The sequence below is a fragment of the Hipposideros armiger genome, unplaced genomic scaffold, assembly GCF_001890085.2.
Source record: "Hipposideros armiger isolate ML-2016 unplaced genomic scaffold, ASM189008v1 scaffold_457, whole genome shotgun sequence".
NCBI lineage: Eukaryota > Metazoa > Chordata > Mammalia > Chiroptera > Hipposideridae > Hipposideros > Hipposideros armiger.
The window spans coordinates 1,449,799-1,470,495 of record NW_017731807.1 but is presented as its reverse complement, the minus strand read 5'-3'; the positions used below and the strand labels follow the sequence as shown (position 1 = coordinate 1,470,495).

Sequence of the window (20,697 nt, the reverse complement as noted above, 5' to 3'; positions counted from 1 at the left end):
CAGACCTGGATACACAGTCACTTGCTCAATTCCCTTTCTTGTTTACCTTCAGGAACCCAAACTGATGATCTCCTTTTCCAGTCATCATCTCTTCCAGTGTTTCCGACCTCTCCCTTTACCTAACTCCAGAAACCTAGATATCATCCTTGACCCTTCCCTTGTTTTCACTTTCCTTTACTGACTTATCACCAAGCCCAGTTCATTTTGCCTCCTAAATATCTCTAATCCACCTGTTCTTCTCCACTTCCAGTATATCGTCCTAGTCCAAGTGGCCATCATCTCTTGGTTAGACCCTGGTAAGAGCTTCTTAACCAGTCTGTCCACAGCTATTCTGGCCTTCTGCAAGCTTTTCTCCACACGGCTTACAGTGATCTTCCCAAATCTCAAACTCAATCATGTCCTACACACCCCTTCCACTCCTGTTTAAAACCTTTTAATGTGGTGGTTGTTTAATAGCCCCAAATTCCTTTGCAACATGACTTTGCAGCTTCTCCCATTGGGGAGAAGGAATTGGGATCTATTTCTCTATCCCTTTAATCTAGGCTCGCCTCTTGACTTGCTTGACTGATAGAATGTGGCAGAAGTGATGGGTTCTGGAGCATAGTCCTTCAGAGACCTTGCATCTTCTGCCTTTGTCCCTTTGCAATACTGCTCTGAGACCACCAATAAGGAAATTCAAACCAGTGGTGGATTTGGCCATGTGGAGGAGAACTGAGGGGCCCCAGCCAATAGCCAGCACTAAAAGCAGGAAGTACCGGTGAGGCCATCTTGGATTTCCCTGTTCAGCTAACCTGCCAGTGGAATTCAGCTACATCAGTGAGCACAGATGAAAACAGTAGAGGAACCTCCCAGCCAACCCACAGAATGATGAAAAAATTATGAAAAAAATTAAGTGTTTAGAAGTTGTTTCAAGCCACGAAATTTTGGGGGTGATTTGTTGTATATCAATAGATAACTGATATAGAGGGCTTCTTACTGTCCTTAGGATAAAGACAATATTCTAAAGTGCCCTATAAGGCCCTGTATGTTCTAAACCCACCCATGTCTCATGTTCTGCTTCCATTCCCTCTTTAGACACTCTAGCGCTGGAGATCTTTGGTTTGTATGTTCCTTTCTGCCACAAGGCTTTTTTTTGTATGCTGTTTCCCTCTTGCTTTCACCTTAGTAGCACTTACTCATCCGTCAGCTCTCAGTGCAGCCTATGTCAAATACCCAGTGTAGACTCTGGAAACACTACATGCTTTCCTCTGGCTTTTAGACAACTGAAGTTTTTGTTTGGGGGTTGTTTGTTTTGCCCATTTGTAAGCTCAAAGGTTGTTCTGATTCTGGTTTTGTTCACCACTGCATCCCATAGTAGGACTCAATAAGTAAATACCTGTTAAATGAATGAGGTGAGTGATAAATATGGTAAATGAGGTGTGACAATAAAGGAAGGTTTCTTTTTTTTTTAAGATTTTATTGGGGAATTGGGGGGAGGGGAACAGACAAGTTGCTGTTTTGTTCTTCAGTTTAGTTGTGGAGGATGTTGCTTCACTGGCCCGTGTTGGTATTATCGTTGCGCTCTTCCCGGATGAGGCAGATTGGTCACCGGCCTCTGGACGGCTGCTCACGGCAGCTCTAGGCAGCTCACACCGGCTGCCAGCCACTCACACTGGCTACCAGCCACATACGGTAGCTTATGGCAGTCCACTGCAGCAGGGGCTGCAGCCTACACCGTCGCTGGCGACTCACGGCAGCCCAGCTCCAGGTCGAGCTGTTGTTCACCATCTTATCTGTAGAAGGCAGTGTCACTGGCCCCCATGTGGGATCCGAACCGGGGCCCTGCTGCTCAGAGCTGGCGTCCCAAGCCAGCTCTTAACCAACGCGCCACTCAGCCAACCCAAAGGAAGGTTTCTTACAAGGAGTTTCTAAACTGCCTCTGAAGGTAATTCTAAGGGGAATTTTTAAAATGTTTTGAGCAATGGGGGAGGTATTATTAAAATAATTGCACAATCCCTCAAGGTAATTATTTAAGGAGAGTACTATTTTGAATTTATAAATTCATGTGTGTTTGTTACAGACTAGCTAATTATTTTGTCATACATTTTTACCTTTTTGTTTCCTCCACAGTCTTCCAAAATGAGTGGGAGATGATAGGATTGGATATTAAGTATTCATTAGTTGATCTGGTTGATTGCTAATCCGGTAAATGGCATGCTGCTGACTTTCTCTATTAGACTTGGTTTTACTCTGTTCTCCCAGCTTCAGGATCAGGAAGGGTGAGGATGGATAGAAGGGAGATGGTAAGGTTGTATTTTAATCATCTTTCCCTGCCTTGTGAACATTAAAGGTTGTAACTTTCCACCCATTTTCTGTCCCAGGAAAATGAGAGTCCTTTGGGGATGTATAAGAGGCAGTATCTGACAGAATCCCATTTGATTCTGCTTTTCTGCCACCCTCACACCTAATCTTTCACTTCTTTTCTTTTTTCCTTTTTTTTTTTTGCTTTAAGATTTTTTTTACTGGGGAATTGGAACAGTGTTGAGGAATTGGGGAACGGGAACAGCCAAGTTGTCGTCCTTCAATCTTAGTTGTGGAGGGCGCAGCTAGCTTAGCTCCAAGTCCAGTCGCCGTCTGGTTGCCCATTGGCAGCTTGCAGCTGCTCAGCTCAAGGTGCCGTGTTCAATCTTAGTTCCAGGTGGGCGTAGCCCACCATCCCATGCAGGAGTCGAACTGGCAACCTTGTTGTTAGGAGCATGTGCTCTCACCAGCTGAGCCATCCTGCCACCTGTTGGCAGCTCAGCGGCAGCTCAGCGGCAGCTCAGCAGCAGCTCAGCTTGGGCGCAGCTCACTGGCCCATGTGGGAATTGAACCTATGATCCTGTTGCTCAGAGCTTGCGCTCTTAACCAACTGAGCCACTCAGCTGGCCCTCTTTTTTCCTTTATAATGTAACTCATTTCTCTCTCTGTGTATCATCTCAACCATAGATCGGGTTTCATTTTAACTTTCCTTCACCAAATCCCAAAGCCTGTACCTCAGAACAGCCCCTCCCACTCAGCCACAAGAAAACCACCCAGATAGTTCCTTGGTACATGTGTGGGTATCAGGCAAGAGTGAAATGAGAAGTACAAGACCAGAAGTATGGCTAATTGAACTTTCAAAATAAGGGCAAGGTGTCAGAGGGAGGAAAAGAAGCCAGATTTCTCTGGATTGTAAGGAATGTGGTAACTGAAGGAAGCAAGAAAACTGGGGCCTAGGGTATACGATACTTGGGTCATTGAAGTATTGTAAACGAGCAATGGAGAGAAAGCTTGCACTGGGGCTTTCTAATGGCAGGGCGCTAGAGGGCCAGATATTTGAGACTGAGACCCTCACCTCCCAACCCTTTGCAATTTCAGACGTGGTTAGTGAGGATCAAGCTGAGATTTTTATTTACAATTCCCTGGGAAGTCTTATAGAAGAGGAGCCATCATTATTGCTTTAAGATTATTGCCAACAGGAAAACTGCAGTCCTTCACTGGCAGGTAGGAAGTCCTGCTCAAGGCTCAAAAGTCTATCCCCAGACCTTATGTGTCAGCCCCATATCTGCTGTGATCTAAAGGCTGTCACTATTTCCTGCAAAGCACAGCCCAACTGTGTTTTCCAAGGGCCACCCTGTTCAAGCTATACATCTGCCATCAAATTTCCCTTTACCTTTGCCAGTGCTGTGTTACTGCATTCCCCACCCCTACCCCCTCTCGGCAGAAACTAAGAATTAATATTAATTTTAGTTTTCAGCCTTCTTCCATCTCCTGGCTGGAAGGCAGGGTCCTTGTTTCCCAAAGATTATCATTTACTTCCTGCCAGGACCAGCCTGGCTTCCTTTGTGCTGAACAACTTAAGAGCTTCATTTTCCTCTGTCCCAGATGATATCAGAACTCACTTATTAGGTTATTATCACTTTATGATATTTCAGGGGCCACTTTTGAGATACTCTGCATGTTTCTTATATCTGCCGTGTTGTTGGTTTTTTTTAATGCGCCTCGGCGATTGGGGTAAGAGAGAGAGAAGTGAGCGAGACCAAATGGCAGAGAGGGGACAGTCCAGAAGCTCATGCCTAGGATTAGCAAGAAGGTCTAGGAGAACGCAGCATGGGGCGGCGGATTACATTCCCTCTCAAGCCCCAGTGCGGAAGGATATGGCTTTGTTCATGCTATCACTACTCGAAGCCGGAACTCGTTAGTGGGCGGGGCCACTCTGGCTCTGGCCGCTGCATGCTGCGTGGAGGGATCCGGTGCGAAGGAGGCAGCTGCCGGGAAGTAGTTCTGTGTCGGCGGGGTGCAGCGGCTCCGGGTTTGGGTCCTTGCGCCCTCGATTGACTATTTCTTGGAATGCGGTTTACTACCCAGGAGCCCGTCTATTTCCATCACCGTCTGCGGGGTCAGCTGGCTCAGCACCTGGAGGAGAATGGGGTGGTGGAGAGGACAGTACATGCTGGGTCACTGAAGGGCATGAAGTTTGAGGGCATGAAGTTCGAGGACCTAGGAAAGCGGTACAGATAGCAGGGAAAGAGTCTCAGCTGTGCCCCTACCTTACCTTGTCACCTTGGGACCTCTCATTTGCAAAGGAGGACCTTGTAGTGGATGACCTCACAGGCCTATTCTAGGTTGGACAGTGAGGCTGAGACTGCTGGGAAAGGGAACAGAGATGGTCTCTGCGTGAGTCCCCAGCTCACCTGTAGGGCGCCCAGATGTTCTATCAGCTGCTCTGCACTGGACACCCCCAGCAAGACCGAGCTGACACCCTCACTGCGGAGACACCATGCTAGGACCAGAGGAGGAAAACAAGGGAACTGATGGGGAACAGTGAGCATATAGACTTAAGAAGTACCTCTGAGGAAAGGGGTCCTCCCTAAGAACAAACCAGTCTTGGGTTTGGGAGTGTCTCAGGAGGAGACAAACCCCCTGCAGGGTCCAGGGCTGGCTGTATCTCACCAATAGCAAGCTGTGCCACAGTGCAGCCCAGCTGGTGAGCGATGGGGAGAAGGTCCATAACTTTGGCGTGTTGCTTCTTGCCATCCTCACTCTGCACTTTGTCCCTGAGCCACTGGTAGCCCTGAAGGCCAAAGAGAATCAGCAAATGAGGGTCAACCCCCCGCAACAGCCAAGATAGCCCAGTCTTGCCATCCTGAGCCCCCAGATCTCACCTTGATGGTGGCTCTGCAGGTATCTGGGACTCGCCCATCATACTTGCTAGTGATGAGGCCACAGGCCAGAGGGGACCAGGTGACTGAGCCAACACCTAAGAGGAAGAGGATTGGATGTGTGGGGAAGAGGATCTAGGTGATGGTGAGGCCAAGGGAAAGGCAGGGATGAGGGAGCTGCAAACCAATCTTGTGGTAGAGCTCTGGCAGCTGCATCTCCACCTTCTCTCTCTGAAACAGATGGTGCTCTGCTTGTTCACACAATGGAGGAATCAGATTGAACTGTCTGGCCATGGAGTAGGCCTCCTGAGTGGGGTGGGAAAGAGATGGGGGTTAGAGCACTCTTTCCATTTTCTTCCACTCCCCCTCCTCCAATAGAGTGGGGTTTGCAGTGGCCATGTGAAAAATGGGAACCAGTTGTGGGGCAGGGGGAAGTGGGGTGGTGCACTCACCATGATTTCTGCAGCCCCCCATCGGGATGTTCCCCAGTATAGGGCCAGGCCCTGGTTGATGACATAGGTCATGGCTCGCACAATCTCTAGGCATATGGGAGAGGGAGAGCCTTACTGTCAGATCCCTGGCATCCAGGGCTTCAGATATGCATATCTCTGCCTGTCCCACCAAGACCCCAGGTCTCTCTGTAGAGTCAGAGAGGTTGGTATCTGCTCTGTGCCTCCCTCCCTGTCTAAATCCTGGGGTCTGAGTCTCCAATGTGGAGCTTGGGAGTTCTGAGCAGGAGCTGGCTTCCTGCTGAGGGTCTGAGAAGTGCTGTTTTGAAGGACTTTCAGGGTTGGGGTGCTGCTTTTACCCTCCATGGGACTGTTGGGGTCTGAGCGATTAGCAAAGACGATGTCCACGTATCCCAGCTGGAGACGGTCCAGAGATCCTCTCAAGCCTGGGGTAGGAATGGAGAGAGGAAGGTAAGCACCTCAGCTTCAGTTTCTGAACAATTCAGACCTTACCCCTTTGCCATGGCCACCTAAATCCCAGTTCCCCTATTCAAAGCCTCTGACTAAAGAGCTTCAAAGAGTGTTCCCAACTCCTCTGGCTTCCATATCCAGCCACTTCAGGTTCCCAGCCTCTAACTCTCACCCTCAATGATGTGTTTGCGGCTCAAGCCTCGCTCAGTTTCTGCCCTGTAGGAAAAGGTAAGTCAAAGATGAGGTATGACAAAGATAGGGGACCAGGGGTGGCCTGGCACCATGAGGAACTGGAATTTCTTAGGTCCTCACAGGCAGGATGCAGATCTAGAGTAGTAGGTGCGGGGACAGCTGTCACCAATCCCATCCCATACACCTTCACACATTCTCTAGATCTCCCCAATTATAGTGGGGCAGCCACTTACTGTCCTCCCCAAAAAATCTTGGTGGTGATGACATAGCTTGATCTCCTGGAAAGATAAATGGGAGAACCAGCAAGAAAAGGATTTTTGGATGATTATGTCCCCAGTAACCCCCCAAAACACAGTCTCACCTCCAGCCTTTGCTCTTGAGGATGTTGCCTAGGGTTCTTTCAGCTCTGGAAGAAAAACAATGTAGAAGCACTGATCTCTTCAAGGTGAATCTGTTCCTTACCCTCTTCTCCACCTTTTCCTTTGACTACTTTCCTCTCTTGTAGAGTGGAGCATAAACTAGGATCTCATTGGGCTGTCAGCCCCATCCTGGACTAAATAAGAGGGCCTCCTGGAACTAGGGGTATAGTCGTAGTTTTCATTCAATCATTCAACAAATATCAGTTGTGTATCAACTATGCCCCAAGCTGTGTTCTGGTTTTCTGAAGGGATAGAATAGGATGAGGGGAGAGGGACAGACGAGGGAGACACTTGTACCAACCATCTTTTGCCTTCCCCATTGAGTCTGCAAAATCCCACCTAGCTTCCAAAGCTTAGCTCAGATTCTGCCTCCAAGCAGAATGGAAAATGTTCTCTGATTGCCATAGTCTACAGTTAGTTCTTGTCAGCTTCCATAGCTCTTATAGGCTACACAGTTCTTTGGCACTTAATTATGAGTTTATGTGTAACAAGTCTTAAGTTGTTATGGTGGACTGTTACTATAGTGTTTTACTGTTATTCAGTCTTTCATCTCTCTTTGTCTTTTTGGTTTGTTTGTTTAACCACTTAGACTATGAGCTTTTTGAAGGCATATTGATGTCAACCCACAAGCAATGCCTGCTCTGTGCTAGGCTCTGTGTAGGTACTTAGGTGACATAGGGTGACATCATGGAAGAAGGAGCTTCCCAGCTGAGCAGCAAGTATGGCCGCATCTACCAGTAATTGATGAACTGTCGTCAGAGGGCAGTATAAAGTGCTTTGGAAACTGAAGGGGGTAGTGACCAACTTTGGGGAGGCCTTTAGAAGAGGCTGACATTTGGGCCAAGTCTTAAAGATAAGCAGAAGAGTTTGCCAGATGGAGAAGAGGTAGGGGTAGGTCAATCTACGTTTTGGCTACTCCCAATGTGAAGCCATTTGTGTGTGACGTGGCGAGTTATGTTTGAAAACTTAGCTTTGTAATCTCCACACAGTTACACATAACTGACTCCCAGGATATATTTGTTGGTTTTATTTTATTTGACTGTACAATATACCCATTGCCCTTTAAGTTGGAGAAGGACTGATGTTTGGGACTATAATTCCCATAATGCTTTAGGGGCCCACTAGCTGAAAGGTTGGAACTTAGTGTTGGCAGAATTCCCAGGGTTTTTGAGAGGGAAAACATGAAGCCCTTATGTTCGCTCAGCCTTTTAAATGTAACTTAGGTCTTTCACCACGGGTCTTACTTTCCAGCTGCGTACACTTCGGCTGTGTCAAACAGGTTTACACCATGTTCATAGGCTACTGTCAACACATCCTCTGCTGTCTAGGGAGGTAAGAGAAAGAATGAAAGATCAACCACTGGCCCTGCAATTATCTCCCTCACTGTATTCTAGCCCATAGCACCTCAGCCTTGATTTCTATCTTTTCTCCCTTTCCTCCATCCTCCATCCTCGCATCCATCATTCTCTATGCATATTGTCCAAATCCCTATCCAAGTCTATTTCCCCTTGTTCTGGTTTACAGCCCCTCACCCTGCTTCCAGGTCCCATCACTTATACCTCATCTGAGATCTGAGAACCAAATGTGACCCAGGTACCTGCAAGAGAGAAGCCAGGCACTGGAGAACTGTGGGAGGCAAACCATGAAAGAAAGCCCTTCCCTTAAATCTTTTTTTTTTTTTAACTCACCTAGGCCAAGACAGGATACCCGAAGACCAGACTTCCCTAGGTTCCTGCAGGAAACAGAAGTATCAGGAAGGTGTGGAGCTTCCATTAGGAACATAGATTATCAGTTCCCAGCTCCTCTCCTTCCAGAATGAGAAGCCCTAAGGATGTCTCAGTCCAAAGAAGCTAGACCCAGTGGGCTACCAAACTGGGCACTGCTATGCCTATATCATAAGTGAACAGATAAATAACTGTTCCTGTGGAGCCACTGTCCAATGCCTCTGTTCTCTCCTATCACATTGAAGATGTGCTGCCTGGTTTGTTTCTTCTGATGGGTTCTTGTCTGTTTGAGTCATCTCTGGGATGTGTGGAGTTGGAGCAGGAGGGCTGTGACTGGCTGATTGTGCTGAGTTTGTGAAAACAGACCCTCAGACAGAGGGTACTATGCTAATGGGTAGACACAGGTGTGGGAGGGGTAAACCAAGTCAAGTTCAGGCATTCAGGCAGGCAAGGGTCTTTGAATAGGCTAAGCAGATGGGCCTCCAACAAAGGCAGGTAGGGTACCTGGGTGGGGAGTATGACTGGAGTTCTCCCTCTTCTCCTCTCCACTCCCTCTGCTACTATGGGCTCATTAAGTCTGTTTCTGAACCCCCTTCTCCCAAGGCCCCCCCACCCAGGTAGTCAGCTCAGCTTATCAATCAGGGCTGCCAGGTGGATCAAATTCGTCAAAGTTTGGTGAGATCAGTGACCTCTGCTCACTTCCAAGCAGGAGCTCCTCCCCTCCTCCCTATTGCGAGTCCTGAAAGCCCAGCCGTACTCTCTCTTAGAGAAAGTCAGTTACATTACAGTCTACTTTCCCTATCCTGCCCCTGAACCTCTGCCTGGGGTTGAGAGATGTGGTCCATCCTTCCCAGGGCCCCACTTTCCTGCCCACCAAGAAAGGTCGCAGGAGACTGGGCCTTTGGGGGCAGTATCTGGGTCAGGCACCCTGAGCAGGCCAGAGTGAAAAGCCTTTTCCTTCTCCTTCTTCCCAGGACACCGACCCAAGGACACTCCATGGCAGGTGGGGGTGAAGTGTGGAGTGGGGGGCGCAGCCTGGAGATCCGTGCATCCCTGGCTTTCCTGGAGGTAAGGAAGGAAGCGCAGGAGCATCCCCCGGGTCTTACATGACCTGATCAACCTTGGTAAACTTGAATTTCTCCCAGTCAGGGCTATCGATGGAGACCAAGAGAGGGACCAAGTAAGAGAGTGCTGGTGATGTGAAAAAAGAGATGGAATGAGCCGGGACCTTCTTAGTGAAGTTTGAGGGGGTCCTGGCGGCATCCCGGGAAGCCTCAGGGGTCAGGAAAGGGAAACAGATGGGGCAGGCTGCCCGGCCACCTCCATACCTGTATTTCATGCCAGTGCCTCTGCCGGTGCTCTCTCGGAAGGCCCCAGCAGGCGCTGGGGGTCGGGGGACCACTGCGGCCCGGGCCTTGGGGCCCGACCCTCCTCCCCCCGGAGGATTCCCATGCCCCCCGGAGACCGGCCCGCCATTACCGCCCCCAGGGGGCGGGAGGGAGAAGGAACGGAGAAGCCCGAGGGCGAACAACCGGGGGTGTTGTGTCGCGAGCCCCGGGAGAGCGGGAAGGCCGAGGAAGCTGCGGCAGGAGTCGCCAGGAAGGATTGAGCCCGCGGGGGCGGGATGCTGCAGGTCGCGGGGTTTGAGGTGGGAGGGGAAAAACGCAGGGGGAACCACGAGTGGAGATATTCAGATACGGGGCACTGGCGCGAGGAGGGGGAAGGGGAAATGGATGAGGGTAAAGGTGGAGGGCGATTCTAGGAGGGTAAGGACCTAGGGACTAGAGGGGGCGGAAGAAAATTGCCACTTCAGCCCGAACCGCAGTGGGACAGCTAGGCTCCCAGCTGTCCGCAGTCGGCCCAACTAATCAGCATGCAGACACCGCCCCCTCATTTACATAAAGTCACCAGCCTCCCAGTCAAACTCGCGGCTCATCTGCATAAGCCTCGCCTTCCGAAGTTCTGCAGCCTGAATATTCAGTGTACTCAGAGGAGCCGCAGAGCAGAACCTCGCAGGGTGGTTCTCGGACCCTCCTGGAACCCGAAGCTGCCTCTCTAGCCCAATGGTTCTCAAACAGGGGCGATTTAGTCCCCTAAGGGACATTTGGCAAGATCTGGAGATATTTTTTCTGTCACTGCTGGGGTGGGGAGGGTGTGCTAACAGTATCTAGTGACTGGCTCTCAGGACAAAACACAGGACAGCTTCCCCACCCCCAACAATGAATTATCCCTTCCAAAATGTCAATTATGTCGCTGTTGAGAAACCCACGGTCAAAGCCTCTTTGCAGGCTCCAGGGATGTGGCCACCCTGGTTCACACCTCCATGAGTTGGGCAGCACCCCCCACCAACCACCCAAACTGACACGCTCAAGCTGCAGAGGGTGACAAAAAGTTTATTTTGTACTTCCCACGGTATGTTGTAGACGATAAAACTGGAGACAGGGCCTGATTTGAAAGTGTAGGGACTCCTGTAGGTATCCTTCCTGTGATGTGGAGAGCACTAGGGTAGGCTGCCTGGGGCCTTCAGGGGTGGGAAGGGCAGGCAGTGGGGGCCCTCAGGTGAAACAGGTTAGGAGGGGCCCCAGGCATACAGAGATTCTCCTGAGGGGTGAAGTAGGGTGCTTCCTTCAGCCAGCCCTGGCGGAGAAGAAGGGCAGAGAGCGGACGTAGGAGTCCAGTCGGGAGCGGAAGAGCTCACTTTGTACAGTTTGGCCCAGCGGGCACAGGGGATTCTTCACCACCAGCTCCACATACAGCTATGGAGAGGGAGGGTGTTAGAGCCAGGCTTTGAACACTTGTTTCCAACCCCAAACCTAGTATAACCTCAGGGGTGTATGAATGCACAAGGATCAAGGGCTGGGACCCAAGCCCTGCTTGAGGAGAAATTGGTGGTAGGAGTGTTTAAGGACCTAAAGGGTGCCGAGAAAACTCTTGACTCCAATAGAGATACAATACAGTAGGCTCTAGGCAGGGAAGCTGAAGGAGTCTAAGTGGCCATGGCTGTTGAGGAGCCTTGGGGGAAGGGTCCCAGGGGCTGGCACTGACCGCACTGTAGATGTGATGCAGCACATCTCGGATGGGTCCCACGCCCAAGTCAGTATTCATGACAACCTTGATCCCAGTGGGTGTTTCGTAGTAATGGAGTTTGTAACGGCTAGTTTGGAAGGCCAGAAAGCCATCCTTCCTGCGGAGATGAGGAGGATGTTAAGGAATCTCTCCCAAAAAGGTAATTCTAATCCCTTCTAGGTCGACTTCCTTTTCTCTAAACATATTTATAGGAGCCTGGTAAAGACACCTTCCATTACCCTCCCTCCCCAATTTGCCCCCCCCCCACCAGAACCTCTCTACCTTCAGATTTTCCCCACCTCCGCTCCCTCCAGCTCCAATACTCTCGCTCTGGATTCAGCTTCCTCTCTCTGGGGTCAATGCCCCTTCCACTCCAGAAAGTTTACCCCACCCCCAAATTCCCAAGATTAGTCCTTCCCTCAACACCCCCTCTGACTCGGCGTACATGTCTAGCGGGGACATCTTGCTGACAAACGAGCGGATAGAGAAGAGCATCCCGTACATCAGCTTGTACTCCTGGAGGGAGAGGGGCAGGGTTAGCTCTCGGTTGTTGAAGGAGACAGTCCTGGCAGGGGTGGGAACGAGCCGGGGTTTAGAGAGGAGGGGCTGGACTGAGACTGTACGTTTGGAGATGCGAGGTCACCCGGTTGCGCGGGGCCCTCTTGTCACCTCCTCCTTAGGGATCCCCGCTTGCTTCTTGCGGTGCCATTCGCTGTAATGTAGACACACTCCATTTCGGTCAAACAGGTACAGGTTGTGGACAGTCATCTGCAGGGCACAAAGTGTAAGCCCCGCTCCGGGACTGTCCACACTCCGTGGGCTCCAGTTCTCCGTCCCAAATCCCTCCAAACAGGTAGGGTCCCCTCCCCAGACTCACCGGAACCGCTCCTAGTGCCGGTCCCTCGATACTTCCGGTGTCCGCGGAGTCTCGCCCTACCCGATCCTCACGCTGCAGCGGCGGAGCAATAACTCCGCCTCAATACCTCTCTTAGCCAATCCGTGGCCGCCATGGCCGCGCACGCGCGTTCAGCCTCCTGGGCTCCAGAGGCTGTAGGAACAGCTGTAAGCGAGGCCGCTTGGGCTGCTGACGTCATCGAGAGAGTGAGGCGGGGCTTCGGACGGTGGGCGGGAGGCTGCCAACGGTTTTGAGCGTAGGGCGGGTCGCGGGGAAGGGGCGTCTTGGTCTTCCCGCACCCGTGCGCAGGGGAGGGGGCAATACCTTCTTACGTTGACAAATTGGGGGTGTGCTGAGTACTGGAAGTGTGGGATAGTCGTTTAAACGAGGTGGTCGGGGTAGAGGATCTCAGGCTAGGTTTGAGGGCGGCGTACTTTTTAGGGACGTCTGAGGGCGTGACTGAGTGTTCACAAAGTTTCTTTTGGGGTAGTTGGGAGGGAGGGATTCTAAGGAGTCTTGCCGTGGATTTCTTGCCAGGAGGGGTTGGGGGGAATATACAAGAGAGTTGACCCAGGGTAGAATGGTGCTGTGGGAGAAGGGGTGTGGGGAAGTGGGGAACGTGAGGTTCCTGCCTCTCTCAGACTGGAGCCAGTTGAGGCAGCTGGACGGAAATTAGGCCCCTGTTGGATTTGGGTTTGTTTCAGTTTGTACGTTCTGGGTGTGAGAACTTAAGAGCTCAGTTGGCCAGCGATAGCCTGTACCAGAAGTTGATTTCCTGCAGCTTTCAGCACTCCAGAGAAATTGCACTGGTGCTTTTTGCTCCCGCAGTAGGTCTTCTGTCTCCACCCTCTCCTTGCTGCACCCTTCTTTTCCACAGTTTCCAGGAGCTGTGGAAAGAAATGCTTTTGTGCTCTCCTATGGCCTCTGGTAACCTTGGGAACCATTCCTTTAACCAGAAAGCCTCCATACCCTTATTAACCAAGGATCCTTGGCTTGGAGTCTTCCTCCTTTTCCCCAAATCTTCCTTCTCTGTGTACTTTTCCCTTTGGGCTCTCCTAAAGCAGAACCAGGAGTTCCCAGCTCTGCTGTCTCCAGTTGTCTTTTCCCTGTACTCATGGCAACATCAACTACCAGCCCCAGTTCACCTCTCCGGGCAGAGGATCTCCTGAGCGATTCATCAGAAGCCCCTGGGTTGAACCAAGTGTCCTCTGAGGTGACCTCCCAGCTCTATGCTTCTTTGCACCTCAGTCGTCAGGCAGAGGCCACAGCCCGAGCACAGCTGTATTTACCCTCCACCTCTCCACCTCCTCATGAGGAATTAGACAGCTTGGCCCAAGAGCTGAGTCGCAGCTTGTCAGTTGGATTGGAGAACAACTTGAAGAAAAAGGTGAGGGAAGTGTGTCTGGGGGACCTCTAGGGTCTTGGGATTGGGGGTGGTAAAAAAAATAGCTTGACTGAGATTGAACTCCTATTGTTGGATTTCAAATTCCTTTTAAGTGCAAAGTCAGTCATGCTTGTTTCTGGGAGCAAATGCTTATGAAGGAGAGAGCGGCCTGGAACACCATAATTTGGGAAATTGTGAAACTTCCTAGTGTTTTTTTGCACCATGGGATAGGTTGCTATGCTTTCCTGGGATTTGGGGACTGGCAATGAGAATAAGGTTTCTTCATCCTAAGAGTAAACTAGGGATTTAAGGGATAGCAGCAAAATATGCTAAGATCCTTCCAGCTCAAAACTATTTTGATTGTATGGTTCAAAATTAGTCATGTAAATCATAAAAACAATTTAATTAATTACATGTGTTACAGAGAAGATAGTTATTAGTGTTGCAGAGAAAAGGTGTCATAACCAATTTGCAGACTGGTTAGGTCTTCCAGAGTTTGAAAAACTGATAGCCACAGGTTACACAGTCTTTAGACAGGGTATTTTTGCTCTCTAGTTGGTGAGAATCCTCACCATTCTTGTCTTAACATGCCCAATTAATTCATTTACACTATCTGTCTGGCTTCTGTAAACATTTGAGTTTCCTACCCTTACTGGGTCAGTTCTGTTGTTCTTGCTTTCCCAGGTGCTAGAGTAAAAATTCTTGGGTGTACTGGATGCCATCTACCCTGGCAGTAGGTAGAATATAGATTATTCAAGTTGCTTCTGATTTCTCTGTTGCTTTTTTCTAGGATGGTTCCAAGCATATCTTTGAGATGGAAAGTGTTCGGGGCCAACTCCAGAGCATGCTCCAAACCTCACGTGACACAGCTTATCGTGAGTAAATCCCTTCCCTATAAAGGAGAACCTAGATTAAGGGGTGGGAGAAAGTAAGAGGAAGGAAGGGTGCTGGGTGGGACATAGACCTCTGAGACAAGATCTCAGGAGGAAAGGCTCCAGTTCTTTGGGAGAGGCATCAGAAGAATGGTGAAGTAGAGAGGAAGGCCCTCTTCTCCCTTATCCTTCATGTGGTCCCTGTTCCTATCCTTACCTGACCCTGGCTGTGGTGTCCCTCTGACTGCCTTCAGGGGATTCCCTTGCTCCAGGTGCTGGCTCAGCGAGACGGGAAGAAGACTCTTTTGACAGTGACAGCACAGCCACCTTGCTCAAGTGAGTTCTTCTTGGGATTCCCCTAGCTTGCTTGCTTACTTTCTTGAAAAGCCAAGTGTTCTATTCCTTAGGTCTCCTTTTATTGCTGTTGTACCTTTTAAGGACCTAAGACTCTTGTCACTTAGCTTTTAGTTTTCATCCTTTCTCTCCTATCTTCTACCCCTCTTACTCCTTCAGGAACATGGGCATCTGCTGCCTAGTACCTGGCTTTCTCCCAGCCTGTAGTCCTCCTTCCCCCAGAAGTGTTAGCTTGCTTCTGCTAAGACTTTTACCACAGAGTGTGTGGCAGAGAGGAAAGATCCCTATAGAGTGAATCAGAGAACCTATGTGCTATTTATGGTTCTATCATTACCTAACTTAAAGACTTTGGCCAAGTCTCTTTCCCTTTCTGAGTTTCAGTTTCCTCATTTATAAAATGTCACAGTTGGACTAGTGGGTCTCAAAAACTTCCCTAACCCTAATATTCTCTACCTCATTTGCTCAGCACCCGGCCCCTGCAAGACTTATCTCCATCTAGCTCAGCTCAAGCCCTGGAAGAGTTGTTTCCCCGCTACACCAGCCTTCGGCCAGGGCCCCCACTCAATCCCCCGGATTTTCAGGGCCTGAGAGATGCACTGGATTCAGAGCATACCCGTCGCAAGGTGAGCTATAAAGGCTTCTTTTTGAAATCAGCAAAGATTAGAAATAGGGCTGAGTGCTGAAAAGAGCAGAGGGCTAAGGGCCACAAGCTGGGACTTGACTCAAATGGCTCTTCAGGGAGGTCTTCTTTCATTATCTTATCTAAAATGGCACACCTCCCCTCCAGATATTCAGATCACTCTGTTAGTTCCTTCACATGGCTTATCACAGTCTGATATACCTTGCTTGTTTCACCCTTCTAAAATCTAAACCCCATGAGGGGCTTACCTTGTCTTGTTCATTGCCAGCTTCCTAAAGTTTAGAATATACCTAACATAGAAACACTCAGAAAGTGTTTGGTGAATGAACAGTGAACTTTGCTGGCTTGTGCAAAGGCTTTATAGCTATTGATGTGTAATGAGCTTTATCTCTATGAACCTCAGCCAGTCTGAAGTGGGAAGAGAGAGGAATAGGTAGAAGAAAATAAAAATCATTGGTTTGTTTTTTGTTTTTATTTGACTCTCTCTTCCTCTATATTCTATTGCCTGGGCATGAATGAAAGGCTTTCCCCTTTATCCTTGCTATGTTTAATCATTGTGTCTAATGACCTTCTCAAGGCAGGAGTAACTTCTCACTCTTTCCAGTGTTGGCTGCTGCACCCCTGCCAAAAGGTTTATAGAAATTTTTCTCAGGAGATCCAGGGAAGGAAAGCCTGGAAACAGCCCGTTTCCTGAGATGATAGAGGAGAGTGTTGAAGGTCTCAGGCTTTAAGGTTCCTGCTCCAAAATTCTTAATTTTCCTTCTCCAAACCTATTCTGTTCTTGGGACTCAGGCTCCCTATCTCCAGCCCATCTCTCCCTAGAAGAGCTGGAAATTTTGGTGCTTTGGTCAGACTAACAATGGCAACACCCAGATTCATCATTCTTCCCAGCATTGTGAGCGCCATATTCAGAGCCTACAGACCCGAGTGCTAGAGCTTCAACAACAGTTAGCCGTTGCCGTGACAGCTGACCGCAAGAAAGATATCATGATTGAACAACTGGACAAGGTGCCAGGGTAGCAGAATGTGGTGGGTCTCTCCATGGGGGGGCACCATGTGCTAGAAGCTGGGGAAAGGGGTGAGTTTACTGACTACTGGGAGAAGGTGGCTGTTGACCCTGTCCCGAGGGGCAGAAAGAGAGCAAATATATTATTTTGAAATTTCATCTGACTTTTCTCTCCTGAGACCCTGGCCCACGTGGTGGAGGGCTGGAACAGGCATGAAGCTGAGCGCACAGAGGTGCTTCGAGGACTTCAGGAGGAGCGCCAGGCAGCTGAACTCACTAGAAGCAAGCAGCAGGAGGTGGGCAGCCTGGCTTATGTGGCACTAGAACCTACGTCGCAGGTTGCTAGATGGAATGGGGTAGAAATAGCTCTGGAATTAGGGTTTCTGACAGAATGACCTCGATCTTGCAGTATCTGGCCTGAAAATTCTCCCCTATTTCCTTTTCCTTCACTGTTTCTGCCGTTAAACTTGCATTGGTGATGTCTTCTCAGCTTTTCCCACACCATGTAATTTTCTCTTTGGCTCCCAAGTCATTTAGTTAACTCTTAGTTTTAAAGTTTACATTGTTAATGTTTTTTTAAGTATAACCTACAGAGATTCCCCTCAGTTCCTCTGTTCTATGTACTCCTCTCCCTGAAAGACAGTAACCCGTCTGGAACAAAGCCTTTCTGAGGCCATGGAGGCCCTGAATCGTGAGCAGGAAAGTGCCAGACTACAGCAACAGGAAAGAGAGACGCTGGTGAGAATGCTGGTCTGGGTTAATTCCAATAGAGGCTGTCATGTTAATTACTTTTAGAGGCCTATGGGCTATTGGTGGATTGTGTGGGAGTTCATCATTTTAGTTGTACCAGGGCAGTATTTCCCAAAGTGTGTTCCTTAGGACACTAATTCTGCTAGATACTCTACAAAAAAGGCTCTGCCACCAAGTAAGTTTGAGAGACTCTGCAAATTATATCCTTATTAGAATCATCTGGGGAATTATTTTAAAGTATAGATTTCTGGGACCTATCCCGGAGGTTTTGATTAAGTAGATATATGGTGGGGTTGGAGAACCTAAATATTTTCAGAAATTTCCTAGGTGATTTTGTTCAGCCAGATTTGGGAACTCTGGTCTAGGGCATAACCAAAAAAGGTATGAAATGAGACTCATTCAAGTTTCTTCTTGATGAAGTGATAAGGTGATTACCCATATGAATTAGTAGCCAGGTTTGGAACTTGTTGCATGCATGACACATACTTGCTACATGTATGCTGGTACTTATAATCTTAACAGGCTACATCCAGCAGTGCTGATGTTAGTTGCTGGTTGGCTAGTACATGATGGTAGGCTGGATTTTCTAGTCTTTGTGGAATTTCTTTTGATGATGATGGTGCTAGCTGTTGTGTATTGAGTACTTTACTACATGCCAGACACTGTACTAAATACTTTACATACACTTTTTACTTTAATCTTCACAGGATAGATCCTAGTATTATGCCTGCCCATTTCACAAATAAGGATGTGTGTCTGAGAACACATAGTAAATGACAGAATTGGGATTCAAACTGAGATTTGAACCCAGATCTACCTATTTCTGGGACCGAAGCTCTTACCTACTATATTATAATCCTGTGGGCTTGTCAACTATTGTACTTTTTTTTATTAGTTTCAGGTGTACAAAACAATGTAATAGACATTTCACCCCTCTCAAAGCGATAACCCCCTTCCCCCAATCTATTGCCCCTCTGACATCGTATGTATCTATTACAATTCCTTTAACTCTATTCCCTATGCAATACTCCATATCCCATGACTATATATATATATATATATATATTTAATTATAGTTAACATACAGTATTATTCAGCTTCTGCTTCAGGTGTACAGTGCAGTGGTGAAGCAACTACACCCTCCATGAAGTGGTCTCCCTAATAAGACGTGCCCCTCTGACTCCCTACAAAATCTTTACAATATTATTGATTATATTCCCCAAACTGTCTTTCATATCCCCTTGGCAATATTGTAGTTACCAATTTGTGCTGTCTAATCCCTTCCTCTCAATTATTGTATTTTTTTTTTATAAGCTGAGCCATCCTGCCACCTGTTGGCAGCTCAGCGGCTGTTCAGCTCGGGCTGGGAATCGAACTGCTGTTGCTCAGAGCTCAAACTCTTGAGCGAGCTCTTAACCAACTGAGCCACTCGCCCAGCCTCAATTATTGTATTTTTAATGGACATAATTCTCAGCAGAGAACATTGTATGGGTGTCAGGGGGCAGATTGCTGGTGTCTTGAGGGCATGCTAAGGACTTGGTTTTCTTCTGGGGCTATAGGAAGAGGAAAGGCAAGCTCTGACCCTGAGCTTTGAGCTAGAACAGCAGCGGTGCCGGGCCCTGCAGGAAGAACTGGATGAGGCTCGCGCTGGGCAACTCAGTGAGCGTCGACAGTTGGAGACACTTCAGGTTGCCCTAGAAGGAGAACGGCAGACCTGGGCCCAGCAAGAGCGCCAGCTTAAGGAACGCTACCAGGCACTGCAGGAGGAGGGCCAGGTTCAGCTGGAAAGGGAGAAGGTAAAAGCAGAGTTGGGGAATGGGGAACAAATGAAGGGAAAAATAATTGAATTAGATGGGATTTCAGAATATGGGGTGTAGGGGACTGGGATGGAGAATGAAGAACTAGATGTGGGAGATAAGATTGAGAGTATAGGGCCAGCTGGCAGGGCTTGGGGCATCAAATACATGTAAGGCCAAAGAGTGACATTAAACAGAGATGAGGAACTCGGACAAATGTAAAGAGAAAGGAAGCTTGGGTTTTTAGGGTATGGGGGGATGAATTGGGGAATAGAGGTAACCAGAAAATTAGGTATGTACTGAAATTTGATTACCCTTTCCTAGGGGAACACGCAGAGAGAGGTCCAGGTAGCCCGGGAGGCCCAGCAGCAGCTGGCATTGATGCAGTCTGAGGTGCGGCGGTTGGAAGGAGATCTGGACACAGCTCGGAGAGAGAGAGATGCCCTGCAGCTGGAAATGAGCTTGGTGCAGGTCAGGAGGCAGAGGAGGGTTCTTGAGGTTTTTTTTCCCTGGTTAAGAGAAGTAGGTCTGAGGCAGAGTGATCTTTCAGGAGTCATGGCAAACACTCTCATTCCTAACTAGAATTTTTACTTATGGGCCTCAGTTTCTGTGTGTAAAGTGTGTGTTAAAGGCAAATTAATGAGTTTCTGAAAGCAAGTCAATCTGAGAGACTTTTTTCCTTATTAATGGTTGACTTACGGAGATACCCAGTTTCTGGATTAGTGAGGCAAGTGTTTGCGCAAACACACTCCTTTCACCTAGCCCATTGAATTGGAGGACTGACCACATGGAAACTGATTTATTATGGAGGGCCAAGGGTAAAGACATTAGTGAACAATTCAGTAGCAATTTATAAGCTGCTGTAATCCTTTGACCCAATGCTAGATGTGTGTGTGTGTGTGTTTGTGTATTCAGTAAGCCTGTTGAACAGCCCCTCTACGTAAGCTCTGTGCTGGGAGCTGGGAATAGTCCCCACCAACAAGGAGCTCACCAGCTAGATGGGGAGTTTGTCTAGTACACTCATTTTCTTTTCAAGATTTTTTTTTAACTGGGGAATTGGGGAGGGGAACAGTGTTGGGGAATTGGAGAAGGGGAACATGGTGTTTTTCCAGGACTTATCAGCTCCAAGTCAAGTTGTTGTCCTTCAATCTTAGTTGTGGAGGACGCAAGCTCAGCTGTAAGTCCATTTGCCGCTTTCAATCTAGTTGAGGGGGGTGGCGTAGTCCACCATCCCATGCAGGAGTCGAACCAGCAACCTTGTTGCACACTGAGCCATCCGGTAGCCCGTCGGCAGCTCGCGGCTGCTCAGCTCAAGGTGCTGTGTTCAATCTTAGTTGCGGGACGGAGGAGGGGACGCAGCCCGCCATCCCATACGGGTGTCGAACTGGCAACCTGGCTGTTAAGAACACGTGCTCTCTGGCCGGCCGAGTGGCGCGATGGTTAAGAACTGGCTTGGGATGCCAGAGGGCCCCGGTTCGGATCCCACATATGAGGGCCAGTGACACTCCCCTCCACAG

The 20,697-nt window shown here is 48.9% G+C and overlaps 3 protein-coding genes across 11 annotated transcripts in view; 1 reads left to right on the top strand and 2 right to left on the bottom strand.

The window, feature by feature from the left end:
• Positions 1-3,384: 3,384 nt before the first annotated feature.
• Positions 3,385-9,838, bottom strand: KCNAB3 (potassium voltage-gated channel subfamily A regulatory beta subunit 3). The gene is made up of 14 exons (XM_019665936.1): positions 9,345-9,838; positions 8,382-8,425; positions 8,253-8,290; positions 7,938-8,017; positions 6,636-6,680; positions 6,508-6,552; positions 6,255-6,298; positions 5,971-6,057; positions 5,615-5,700; positions 5,348-5,468; positions 5,166-5,260; positions 4,954-5,074; positions 4,695-4,783; positions 3,385-4,416 (listed from the first exon to the last, which is right to left on the bottom strand). The coding sequence occupies exons 1-14, from the start codon at positions 9,413-9,415 to the stop codon at positions 4,339-4,341; spliced, it is 1,044 nt and encodes a 347-aa protein (XP_019521481.1). The 5' UTR covers positions 9,416-9,838; the 3' UTR covers positions 3,385-4,338.
• CNTROB (centrobin, centriole duplication and spindle assembly protein) overlaps positions 8,473-20,697 on the top strand; it is a 30,381-nt gene continuing 18,156 nt past the window's right edge. For 4 of the 8 annotated variants that reach the window (XM_019665934.1, XM_019665932.1, XM_019665933.1 and 1 more), the window contains exons 1-9: positions 12,600-13,765; positions 14,553-14,637; positions 14,889-14,970; positions 15,455-15,611; positions 16,520-16,636; positions 16,814-16,930; positions 17,274-17,372; positions 18,944-19,180; positions 19,505-19,651. In XM_019665934.1, the coding sequence (XP_019521479.1) occupies positions 13,493-13,765; positions 14,553-14,637; positions 14,889-14,970; positions 15,455-15,611; positions 16,520-16,636; positions 16,814-16,930; positions 17,274-17,372; positions 18,944-19,180; positions 19,505-19,651 (1,314 nt within the window). In that variant the 5' untranslated portion in view covers positions 12,600-13,492. The other 4 variants (XM_019665930.1, XM_019665935.1, XM_019665929.1 and 1 more) reach the window with 4 other exon arrangements.
• Positions 10,791-12,462, bottom strand: TRAPPC1 (trafficking protein particle complex subunit 1). Of its 2 annotated transcripts, none has more exons than XM_019665946.1 (5): positions 12,361-12,462; positions 12,153-12,251; positions 11,986-11,999; positions 11,463-11,601; positions 10,791-11,173 (listed from the first exon to the last, which is right to left on the bottom strand). In XM_019665946.1, exons 2-5 carry the CDS (start codon positions 12,249-12,251, stop codon positions 11,045-11,047), a joined length of 381 nt encoding a protein of 126 aa, XP_019521491.1. In that variant the 5' UTR covers positions 12,361-12,462; the 3' UTR covers positions 10,791-11,044. The 2 variants fall into 2 exon arrangements, with proteins under 2 accessions (XP_019521491.1, XP_019521490.1); XM_019665945.1 differs by having other exon boundaries at positions 11,929-11,999; positions 12,361-12,459.